The sequence below is a fragment of the Neltuma alba genome, unplaced genomic scaffold (genome assembly GCF_004799145.2).
Source record: "Neltuma alba isolate B1F8T4 unplaced genomic scaffold, ASM479914v2 tig00011304_pilon, whole genome shotgun sequence".
NCBI classification, from domain to species: domain Eukaryota; kingdom Viridiplantae; phylum Streptophyta; class Magnoliopsida; order Fabales; family Fabaceae; genus Neltuma; species Neltuma alba.
The window spans coordinates 146618-159297 of NW_021636013.1; the positions used below are offsets into that span (position 1 = coordinate 146618).

Here is a 12680-nt window from a genome sequence, read left to right on the forward strand (position 1 = left end):
TAAACTAATTTTAAAGAGTCAAACATAGTTCTTAGTAAAATACATAAAACTCCAAGGAAAAAACATAGATTAAATTTTCCCGCAACACTCTTTAGGGAACTTCATAACAAATACTAAAGAAATTTACATACGATTCATCCATTTTATTAATCATAATTGAGTGGAGAGAGGGAAAGGGGGGATATGAAAGAGGATCTCGATAAGTAGGAGTCAGTTCCAATTATACAGCTTCTTACCAAAGTCTAAAGCATCTCTTGACCAGAGAAAGCAGGCTCTTCGAAGGGAATGGCTACCTCACGGCCTCGCTCACCCTTATTTTACAAAACCTACGAGAGACCCAAGTGCCTTCCCCCATAAAGGACCTTTCTCTCTGACGATTTCTCCCCCATTGGCCAAAATATCCACTTGATAACTCCTAAAACATACCAGTCATGCCACACTGAAGAGGACCAACCTTTCTATGAGCAGTAGTTGCCGTTGTGGTGGCACCAATCCAACCATATTGAGCCTTTGTCGGTATTAGATTCGTGTCCATAGCTATTCGATCATCCTGTTCGATGCCGGTCACTCCTGCCTGTGTCATAAAAAAAGGGTTTGTATCAATATTAATAGCTATATCTGGAGCTATTTTGGCACGAACTTCAGAATGCGCATGTTTGGCTTGCACAGATACACCCTTATCAGACTCTGTTGTAGCTGACCTTTCTTGATTTCCAGAGCTCGATCTGTGGTAACAATAAGCAATGTGAACAGCTTGAGAAGGAAGCATGGGACCTCTGATAAATGTACTTGGACCATAAGAGTCCTTGACCACACTCGCCTACTCGTAAGGAACAACTAGCCCAGCTACTTTTCCGGGTTTTGCTGAGGAGTAAGACAATGTCAGCAATTCAGTTATTCATAAATGTAAAACATTAACTGAACACAACAATAGCAATTCCATACCTACTGGGGCTCTTAGCTGCCCCTGCATTGACCTTGTAACAGAAATTTCTCTGTCTCTGGCGTTCCCATTATATTCCTCGGGTGTTTGCCTATTCTTGCCCGAATTGATATCTGATTGCTCTTTTGGTGCAAACATATTTGAATGCACAACCGTTGACCTACCAATAGATCCGAGATACCAGTAAAACATAATGACTTCCCCTGAAGTTCTGAGAATTAATGGAGACTCATGTAAAAAAATACACATATTTTGCAGCAAATGATGTCAGGAAAAACTGAGGAATGAGGATAATGTTAACTAGTAGAAAAGGATAAAATCTTATCTTTACTAAAAGCATTAAGCAAAACCTTACAAGCTAACAAGTGGGTTGAGGCACTTTGAAACCCAAAACATCACAATTTATCCATAAACCTATAATTATTTCAGACATATAACATTCATGTTCATTCATAATGAATCATACTCATTTTAAAATATCCAAAATGATCAACCTAATTATCCAAGATATCACCAGCCAACTGTTGGGCTCAACTCACATAAATTTTTTTCTAAAAATATAATTCATAAGCTTCTATTTGCGGTATTCAAACAGATCCAATCTAACATCCAAAGGTCATAAACCGTTTAGGATTCAACCCACAGTACAAATATTTCATGCATAGATTATTTGACAGGTAATACCCAAAAAAAAAAAAAATCACTAACTAAACGAGTTAATTGAAGGAAGCCCCAGACAAAAGATTATTTGTAAACTTTCGTAAGGGTGGAAATTATAGTTGATATATGACTTTAATTTGAGGAATATCTAAAATACAAGGAAGTTGTGATTACTAATGAAAGAATTATAGAAGATAAATATATCGTCCCGGCAATATTAATAGTGCTTAAAGACTGACACATTCTTCAAATATTTTAAATGGGCCTTCGGATCAAGAAATTATAGAAGATACATGATTCCCACCAAATTCCTTGCTTCTCAGAAATACAAGTTTTAGTGTTTGGATTCAGACTTCAGAGTTTTCTTCCCCCGACGACTTCAAAGGCTATATTTCGGAATTTACATTCTTTTTTTTTTTTTATGAAAACGATCAACTATACTACTAAAAATATATATATACACATTAAAACGCACGTTGGGGGAATAGAGCTCAAACAGGGGAAGACACAGAACATACAAATATTTAGGACCAAATGGTTGTTTGAATGGACTAAAAACCCAACCAACTTCTGACCTTCAATCTCAATTAGACTCAATAGAGAAAAATCTGACTTTTTTTATTTCAAACTGCAGTTTCAAACGGGGATCATTAAAAATGAACATTAAAAATATACCAGCCCCGATTTACCCTCACATTTTTTCCTCTGTCTCATCTCCTTTATTAGTATAATGAGTTTTGATTCAGACCAAATGAATTTTAATTTATATTCATATTTGTTTATTATATATATTTAAATAATTATCTACAATGTTTTTTCACATTTTTCTTGGTGACAAATATTTTTATTTTATAATCTCACAAATAAATATTTTTATTTTATCATAATAATTTTAGGTTTTTTTAAGTATTATCACATTAAAAATATAAAATATCAAACACTACTATTCAATAAAATCCATACCATTTTCAATCATTTTACAAATGAACTGACTTTTCTATTTAATCATCCAAACAACTTTTAACTTTTTCGACTAACTTTTCATAAACACCTATTCAAACATAAATCGCATTATACTAATTGACTTTTACTCTAATTTCAGTTACAAAAGTCAGTTAGACTAGAAATCAATTTTGTCTACTGCCAATCTAGACATACCCAAAGTCTACATTTTAGAATTTACATTCTTTTTCTTTTTTTTATGAAAACGATCAACTATGTTGAAGTACTAAAAAGTACACACACACACAACAACACGCACGTTGGGGAATATAGCTCAAACAGGGGAAGACACAGAACAGAGAACATGTGAACAAGTAAAAAACAAACAGTGAGATAAGACTATTTATTTCGAAGATAAATATTTGTAACATTGATGACTACTTCACGGTTCATAAAAGCAAAGAAGAAATGGCAAAGAAAGAAAGAAAGAAAGAAAGAAAAGGTCGTAAAACTTGATGATTATGTATAATGACTCTGTTGGACATTTATTTCACGGAGGGGAGAAAGTTGAGAAGGACTTGACATGGATGATCATTTTTTGTAAGGCATAAGAGAGTATTTATTATCTTTTCAATTCATGTTTTTAAATAAGGATTGATTTGAAAAATTTTCATTCACAACATAGCTAATGATTCAAGGCAAAAATGCAGATTGATTTTTTAGCTTTATATAAGATTTTATTTTTGTTTCTTAATTTTATAAAATATTTTTCCCAGTTCTTGACCCTCACACAGTTAATCTTAAATAATGATCATTTTTATGCCAATCATTGTATTTTTAAGAAATCAAATTTGATATATCCGCATCTGTGAATGTTTTGTCAATTATGAAAATTTTAATGTTGGCATTTTTTGTTAATAAAACTAGTCCAGTGTCAGAGTTAAAAGATTAAAAAAAATATTTTATAAAACTAAATCATCAAAATGAAAACTTGTGTAAAGTTAAAAAACACAAAAACTTTGCCATGGTTTAAATTTATTATTTATTATTCTATTAACTTTGTTTACATGATGTATAATCTATATAGAATAGTGATAAAATTGAAAAATTGTTAAATTTTAAATAAGAGTTAATGAAGTTTAAAATTTTTCTTGGTCTATACGAAACATGTTAAATGTGACTTATGCATAGAACCAGAGGAGTATAATTCACTGTCATGGAATTATGGAAATTCGGTCTTTTCCAGCAACTAGGAACCAAGTATTTGTGTGACATCACAATTTTCAAAATTGAAGAGATCAAAGTGTCACCAATATCCTTGTTGGAAACCAAAGTGTTACTTTCTCTATAGGTGACGGTAATTAATGCATTATTTATGAAACATAACTGCCATTGAAACAGCAGAAGACTTGGACTCGGTCATAAAACCTTATATAATGTAATCTAGACATAAATAGTCAAGGAATGACTTCACTTGTAGATAGTACTATGAACTACGCTGGAGAAATAACAAAAGCCTTCACTTACCGATCAAAACCTTTTGGAAAAACTTGATTTAAGACCATGGAAACTAGTTTCAGATCACTAACTTCTCTCGTTTTGTTGATGTTGCTATTTGCAGTGACATTCAACAGAATCATTTGCTGCCATGAAAGGGATTGAAGCTTGCTGTTAACCTTCAAACAAGGCATTGTTGATTCTTCAAACCGCCTCTCTTCTTGGTCTACTGAAGATTGTTGTGCATGGGAAAGAGTTTCGTGTGATTACAACGACACAGTCATATCCCTTCTTTTGCAAAGTCCAAATCAAAAGAGTCCAAAATCCTTGAGAGGTGAAATCAACTTATCTTCATTGCTTCAACTTGAATTTCTGGATTCCTTGTATTTGGACTACAATGACTTTGAACGCATAAGCACGCCACCCATCAATAGTACTTTCCCTGTTGCAAATATTTCCAAGCTTTCTACCTTGTCTTTTTCTTACCATCTTCATCTTCAAATTGATGATCTTCATTGGCTTTCTCGACTTCCTTCCCTGACAGTTCTCAACCTCTGTGGTGTTCGTCTTCTTATGGAGACTGTCATTTGACAGTCATTCAATTATTGGCTTCTCTATCTCTTGAGGAATTAGTTCTAGTTGACTGTCATTTGACCAGCTTCCGTGTTCCTTCTGTTAAGAATGATGTCAATTTCAGCTCACTTTCCGGTATTTATCTTAGTCTAATATGGACTACTTGGCTGTTCAGTCTTAGTAAAGACTAGTCCTATATTTATGTCGACCACTGCAATTTAAGAGGTCCGATTCCAGATTTTTAAGGCTATCAAAACCTGCATACCATAAATCTATCTGACAAGAACTCGAAGGATCAATGCATGATTGGTTAGGTCAACATAAATACTTAAAAAAATATAATTCTATCTAATAACTCACTCAGTAACAGCATTCCTTCAAGTCTTGGAAACTCACCAGCTTTATCAGCTTTAGATCTTAGCCTCAATCACTTGAGTGGTACACTTCTAAAAAGCCTTGTGAAGCCCTCTTTGGTTTTGGATTTGTCTCACAACTTAGTGGAGATATCTCAGACTTGTTGCCAACCAATGCATTCATATTTATGTCATTTAATAAATTAGAAGGCAACCTTCCTCATATATATCAGCAAATGTCTCTGGTTTTTATTTGGCTCACAAACTTTTCACTGGATCTTTATCGTCTCTGTTGTGTCACATTTAGGTTGAGAAATATATGTTGTGGTATTTGGATATATCAAATAATTTTTTGACTGGAGAACTTCCAGATTGTTGGGGCAATTTGCCATATCTATCTTGCATATACTTAGTGTATAATAAGCTAAGTGGTGAAGTTCTTCCAACAGTAGGTTTATTGAATGAGGTTAAGTTACCAGGTTTACATCATAATGGCTTTCATGGAGATATGCCATTGACTTTCCAGAACTTCACATCTTGACTACTCATCAATCTGGAAGGAAACAATTTTTCTGGGAGCATACCAAAATGGATGCCGCAAAATGTATCAATAGTGAAATTGAGATCTAATCAATCTACAGGCAACATTCCTTCACAGCTATGTAGCCTCTCTATGTTGATTGTTTTGGATCTTGCACATAACAAGCTTTCAGGATCAATACCTTATTACCTTCACAATTTAACCAGCATGGTTTTAGGATCTTTGAATGATCCGTTCATCACTCAAAGGATGCCTGCCGGTCTACCATTATCAGATGGCTTTGCAATCCCATTTAAACCCAGAAGTAATTTGCATACAAAGGGTCAAGAATTAGAATACTAGACAAGCCAATTCTTTATGCAGAGTATTGACCTTTCAGCAAACAAACTATTTGGGAGAATTCCTAAGCAGTTGTTCAGGCTCAAACTGATACAATCAATCATTGAACTTGTCGTATAATGATTTGACAAGAGAAATACAAAGGAAATAGGAGAGATGAAAGACCTAGAATATCTTGATTTCTCCCATAATAGTCTTCATGGGAATATTCCTCAAAGCATCTAGTTTGTTTCTAGGTGTTTTGAATTTGTCATATAACAAATTTATGGGACAATTTCCACTGAGGACTCAACTTCAAAATTTTGATGCATGGAGCTACATAGGAAATCAAAAGCTTTGTGGACCTCCTCTTCAAAAGAACTGCACAACAGAAGAAAAGGCAGACAATACAAAGCATGTTGAAGAAAATGAGGATGATGCTTTTTTGAAATCATTGTATCTCGGTCTGGGAAGTGACTTTGCTGTGGGATTCTGGATAGTCTGTGGTTTTTATTCCTGAAGAGAGCATATGGAGACGCACTTATTTTCGTTTCTCTAATGGCGTGGTATACCAAATCTATGTTGCTGTGGCCACAAAGCTTCAATGATCCCACTAAATGGAAATAAGTTATAGTTCAAGTTAGTGATGAAGTAATTTTTTTCTTTATTTAAATTCAAAGTTCTTGTTCCCAGTATGATATGCTAATTGTGTCTCAATGCTGAGAAAAGGTTACATTATTATAGGTTTATTGCAATTGTATCTGACATGTTTATCATCTAGCTATAATTGAGTCAGCGGTGAACTCATGCCATTCTATGAACCATATAGTCTAATCATTTTAATTCTACTATGGTAGAAAAGAATGTGAACTATTAGGCACTGTATTACAGTAAAAAAGAATTTCACTGGTTAATATAAAAGTTAATCATGATATTTAAAAAAAAAGGACAGCCAATCAATAAAGATCGTTTTATGGTTATAAAAAGTTCAAGGTATAGATATACAAGACTCGATATCACATTTTCATAGTACAAAAGTGCCTTTTGTAGAGTAGAAAAGGATTAAATCTTATCTTTACTAAAAGCATTAGGCAAAACCTTACAAGCTAACAAGTGGGTTGAGGCACTTTGACATCCACAACATCACAATTTATCCATAAACCTATAATTAGTTATTTCAAACATATGACATACCTGTTCATTCATAATCAATCATACTTATTTTAAAATATCCAAAATGATCAATCTAATTATCCAGAATATCATCAGCCAACTGTTAGGCTCAACTCACAGATAAACTTTTTCCTAAAAACATAATTCATAAGCTTCTATTTGCAGTATTTAAATAGATCCTAACATCCAGAGGTCATAAACCGTTTAGGATTCAACCCACAGTGCAAATATTTCATATATAGATTATTTGACAATAAACTTGACAATATCACTAACTGCACGTAATACCAAAAAAAAAAATCACTAACTAAACGAGTCAATTGAAGGAAGCCCCAGCCAAAAGATTATTTGTAAACATTCGTAAGAGTGGAAATTATAGTTGATATATGACTTTAATTTGAGGAATATCTAAAATACAATAAAGTTGTGATTGCTAATGAAAGAATTATAGAAGATAAATATGTCGTCCCATCAATATTAATTTTGTTTAAAGCCTGACACATTTTTGAAACATTTTAAATGGGCCTCCGGATCAAGACATTAAAGAAGATGCATGATTCCCACCAAATTCCTTGCTTCTCAGAAATACTAGTTTTTGTATTTGGACTCAGATTTCATACTCTTCTTCCCCCAACGATTTAGACTTCAAAGTCTATATTTCAGAATTTACATTCTTTTTCTTTTTCTTTTTTAATGTAAACGATCAACTATATTGAAGTACTAAAGAGTGTGTGTGTACATACATATATATATATATATATATATATTAAAACGCACGTTGGGGAATATAGCTCAACAGGGAAGACACAGAACAAACAGAGAACATGTGAACAAGTGAGAAACAAACTGCGAGATAGGTATTTATTTCAAAGATAAATATTTGTAATATTGATGACTACTCCACGTTTCATACAAGCAAAGAAGAATTGGGAAAAATAAATAAATAAGGGAGATGATTGTGTATAATGACTCGTTTGGGCATTTATTATCTTTTCAATTCATGTTTTGTAATAAGGATTGATTTGGAAAATTTTTCATTTGCAACAAAGTTAATTATTCAAAGCAAAAATATGCTTTTAATCTTTTAATTTTATATAAGATGTCGTGCATTTTGATTTCTTAATTTTATAAAATTATTTGTTTAGTTCTCTGGCCCTATTACAATTAGTATTAAATAATGATAATTTTTGGCGCAAATTATCGTAATTTTAAGAAATTAAATTTAATAATCAGCATTTGTGAATATTCTGTTAGCGTCTAAAATTTTAATGTTGCCAGTTTTTGTTAACAAAACTAATAGTATTAAGGTTAAAAGACTGAAACTATATTTTATATGATGAAAAATTCTTGCCTAATTAAAGTTAAAGCAGCAAAAATTCACTTTGCGATGATTTAAATATCTCTTCTTACTTTGAATATATAGGATGGTTAGAAATGATTTATACATAGAAGTTGAAGCAGTAGTGAAGTTGCTTGGAAAAGGACTGAAATTTGTTGATGCAATTTTGTAGAAGCAGATAAGAAGGGACGCTCTCCTCTGTGAGTTCCATTAATCCAGAGGAATTGAAGACGAAGACTTTACAATCTTTGCATAAAGTGATAGACTGTGATTTGGGGCAGAGACCTGGGAAAGAAGGACGGAAGACTTGGTAAAAAAGTGGGAAGCATTTTGTGAGGCCAAAAAAAAAAAAAAAAAAAAACACAAGAACAAAAGACAGGAGAAAAGGACGGAAGCTTGAGAAAGAGCAAGCTATACAAATACATATATATATATATAACTTAATACGCAGTCCTTATATAAAAATTGCTAGAAATATGCATAGCAAGCCTTCACTTGAAGAAAAACCTTTTCATAATGATGCTTCCTTTCACATCACAAATCGCTCTTATAGTGTAGGTGTTGCTATGTGCAGCGCAATTCAACAGTTACTTGTTGCCTGAAAGGGATCGAAGACTATTAATCTCCAAACAAGGCATTGTTGATCCTTCCACCCGCCTCTCTTCTTGGTCTAATCTGCCAGATTGCTGTCAATGGCATGGGGTTGAGTGTGATCGTAACACCAGCAGAGTCATATATCTTAACCTAGCAAATTTGAATTGAAATGGTTCAGAATCCTTGAGAGGTGAAATCAACTTATCTTCTTTACTTGCACTTCAATTTCTACGAGTGTTGGATTTGTCCCTCAATGACTTTGAACGCACAAGCATGACGTCTATCAAAAATCCTGTTGCAACTCATCCTAATTTGCTACCAAATTCTTCTAAGCTTTCTGCACTGAGTTTATCAAACAGTATTCATCTTCAAATTGATAATCTTTCATTATTGGCTCTCTCGACTTCCTTCCCTGACAACTCCCAATTCTGGTGACATTCGTCTTCCTAGTGAAATCGTTTGGGTCCAATCATTGGCTTTGCCACCTTTGGAGACATTAGATTTGCATGATTGTAATTTGACCAGCTCTATTCTGTCTCGCCGATATGCCAATTTTAGCTCACTTTCATATCTTGATCTTGGTCTAAAGGATTTTACAAATGGATTAGCTAATTGGTTGTTCAATGTTAGCAAAGATCATCTCTCTGATCTTTTTCTCAGACAATGCAATTTGAGAGGTCGAATGCCAGATTTTTCAGGCTATCGGAATCTAATGTACCTAGATCTATCTACCAGTAGACTCAGAGGATCAATACCTGATTGGCTTGGCCAGCTTGATATATTAGCTTACCTTGATGTATCTAATAACTTGTTGCACGACACCATTCCATCTGATCTCCTTAATGCATCAACTTTAGGATATTTAGATATTAGTTTCAATGACTTGAGTGGTGCACTCCCAAAGGTCCTTGGCGACAATAAGTCTCCCAGCTCAATTAATGGGGACATAGCGAACTTATTTCCAATAGGTTTAAATATATTTACATCATCGAATAAATTTAAAGAACGGCTTCCTCAAATATCAGATGCGGTCCTGGCTTTGTGACCTCCTCTTCAAAAGAACTGCCCCATACCAGAAAAAACAAACAATATGGGACAGATTGAAGGAAATGAGGTTGATGTGTTTTTGAAGTCACCGCATCTTGGAATGGGAGTTGGCTTCGCTGTGGGGTTTTGGGTTGTTTGTGATTTTCCGCTCCTGAACAAAGTATAGGGCACTCTTATTTTCGATTCTTTCATGGTGTGGTAGACCAAATATATGTTGCTGTGGCCATAAAACTTCGAAGATTCTGCTGAATTGGAATACAAGAGTCAAGATACCATTAGGTCGGTTAGGACCTTCAGCTGAGTCAGTACGATAATGGTCAAACTTAACTTTTCTATTAGCCTGGAATATGGACGCATCATTTTAATTAGCAGTAAACTCATGTCATCCTATGAACCGTAAAGTCTAATCATTTTCATGAAGTCCTTTGACTCTACTAAGGTTGAAAAAAATGTAACCTATTGAACACAGTATTACAGTAAAAACGAATTTCACTAGTTAATATAAAAGTTAATCATGATTAAAAAAAAGTACCACTAATCAGTAAAGATCGTGTTATGTTATCACATTTTCATGGTAGAAAAGTGCTTTTTATAGAGTAGAAAAGGATTAAATCTTATCTTTACTAAAAGCATTAGGCAAAACCTTATAAGCTAACAAGTGGGTTGGGGCACTTTGAAACCCACAACATCACAATTTATCCATAAACCTATAATTAATTATTTCAAACATATAACATACCTGTTCATTCATAATCAATCATACTCATTTTAAAACATCCAAAATGAGCAACCCAATTATCCAGGATATCACCAGCCAACTGTTGGGCTCAACTCACAGATAAATATTTTCCTAAAAACATACTTCTCCGGTCCTAAATGTAAGACCCTTATATACACTAGTATAAGGGTCTTATATTTAGGACCAGAGGAGTAATTCATAAGCTTCTATTTGCGGTATTCAAATAGATCCAATCCTAACATCCAGAGGTTATAAACCGCTGAGGATTCAACCCCCAGTACAAATATTTCATATATAGATTATTTGACACATAATAACAAAAAAAAAATCACTAACTAATCGAGTTAATTGAAGGAAGCCCCAGCCAAAAATTTTTTTGTAAACTTTCGTAAGAGTGGAAATTATAGTTGATATGACTTTAATTTGAGGAATATCTAAAATACAATAAAGTTGTGATTGCCAATGAAAGAATTGTAGAGGATAAATATATCGTTCCGGCAATATTAATAGTGTTTAAAGCCTCTCCAAATATTTTAAATGGGCCTCCAGATCAAGAAATTAAAGAAGATACATGATTCTCACCAAATTCCTTGCTTCTCAGAAGTACAAGTTTTTAGTAATTGGATTCAGACTTCATAGTCTTCTTCCCCCAGCGATTTGAAGTACTTAAAAGTTGCGCGCGCGCGTGCGTGCGTGTATTAAAATGCACGTTGGGGAATAGAGCTCAAACAGGGGAAGACACAGAACGAACGGAGAACATGTGAACAAGTAAAAAACAAACAGTGAGATGTGAGTATTTATTTCAAAGATCAATATTTGTAATACTGATGACTACTTCACGTTTCATACAAGCAAGAAGAATTGGGGGAAAAAAAATAAGAAAGAAAGAAAGGTCGTAAAACTTGGTGATTATGTATACTGAAGATTGGTGTGCATGGGAAGGAGTTTCGTGTGATTACAACGACAGAGTCATATCCCTTCTACTGCAAAGTCCAAATCAAAAGAGTCCAAAATCCTTGAGAGGTGAAATCAACTTATCTTTATTGCTTCAACTTGAATTTCGGGATTCTTTGTATTTGCACTACAATGACTTTGACCGCATAAGCACGCCATCTATCAATACTACTTCCCTTGCTGCAAAATTTTCTGAGCTTTCTACCTTGTCTTTTTCTTACAATGTTCATCTTCAAATTTATAATATTTCTATAATATTTCTCGATGCACATACATAGGCAACAAAGCAAAAGGTAACAAACCTCTTCAGGAGTAGGCCGGTCTTTCGGATCAAAAGCAAGCAATCTTTCTGGTAATCGTAGAGCTAAAGGATCTGCATTAGGAAATTTTTGTGAAAATGGCACAGGTTGCTTTTTCCTCATGGTAGTCAGATATCTCCTTCCCTTATCATTACGAACCTGCATCCAACATAGAAGAATGCCGTGTGAAAAACAATTTTAGCCAGAGACTAAAGCAAGCCTAAATAACAATTTTTTTCCACAAACACTGGAAGGGTTATCAATTTACCTGAGATATTGTATCCATGAGGGAGTCCCAAGCAAATCAGTCATCAGATCCAACTGATGATGCCATTTTTATCAAGGAAAAGTGGTTTTCTGTAAGTACTTCTGCAAAGATGCAACCTATACTCCACATATCAATTGCCGGTACGTACTGCATTATGACATTAGGGGAAAAAATTAAGCTTTTTGCATTTTTCAAAGTCCCAAACGTGGTACAAAACTTGGCTTTCATCTTCAAGTTTATATATTTTATATATTCCTCTTTATTTTTTCCTATTTATTTCCTTTCATTTTACTGAATATCTTAAATAGTCTGAGTAACTTCTTTCAATCAGTTATGTTGGGACAAGAGGAACGCAACAAAGAAATGATGGGAAAGGAAGTAATACAGAGCATGCATGTGCAATTTCCAATGCATGTTTAATGTCTTGAACTAAGGTAGAG

At 33.8% G+C, this 12680-nt stretch overlaps 2 protein-coding genes and 1 pseudogene across 2 annotated transcripts; 1 reads left to right on the plus strand and 2 right to left on the minus strand.

The window, feature by feature from the left end:
- Positions 1–4236, minus strand: part of LOC114711641 (mitogen-activated protein kinase 20-like) — a 64337-nt pseudogene extending 60101 nt beyond the window's left edge.
- A 1480-nt stretch (positions 4237–5716) lies between these two features.
- LOC114711642 (receptor-like protein 35) lies at positions 5717–9978 on the plus strand. The gene is made up of 3 exons (XM_028896061.1): positions 5717–5813; positions 8914–9054; positions 9293–9978. Exons 1-3 carry the CDS (start codon positions 5717–5719, stop codon positions 9976–9978), a joined length of 924 nt encoding a protein of 307 aa, XP_028751894.1.
- Positions 9979–10065: 87 nt separating this feature from the next.
- On the minus strand, positions 10066–12258 carry LOC114711643 (mitogen-activated protein kinase 20-like). Its single transcript, XM_028896062.1, has 3 exons — positions 12241–12258; positions 11976–12131; positions 10066–10320 (listed from the first exon to the last, which is right to left on the minus strand). Exons 1-3 carry the CDS (start codon positions 12256–12258, stop codon positions 10066–10068), a joined length of 429 nt encoding a protein of 142 aa, XP_028751895.1.
- Positions 12259–12680: the final 422 nt, after the last annotated feature.

Bases quoted from the DNA above. Each gene is read 5' to 3' on its own strand.
- LOC114711642 (XM_028896061.1), top strand. From the start codon at position 5,717: ATGGTTTTAGGATCTTTGAATGATCCGTTCATCACTCAAAGGATGCCT. The intron at 5,814-8,913 runs GTAATTTGCATA...TGCTATGTGCAG, and splicing joins AATCCCATTTAAACCCAGAA to CGCAATTCAACAGTTACTTG. The intron at 9,055-9,292 runs GTAACACCAGCA...TTTATCAAACAG, and splicing joins GCATGGGGTTGAGTGTGATC to TATTCATCTTCAAATTGATA.
- LOC114711643 (XM_028896062.1), bottom strand. The intron at 10,321-11,975 runs GTTTGTTACCTT...TCCATATTCCAG, and splicing joins ACCGGCCTACTCCTGAAGAG to GCTAATAGAAAAGTTAAGTT.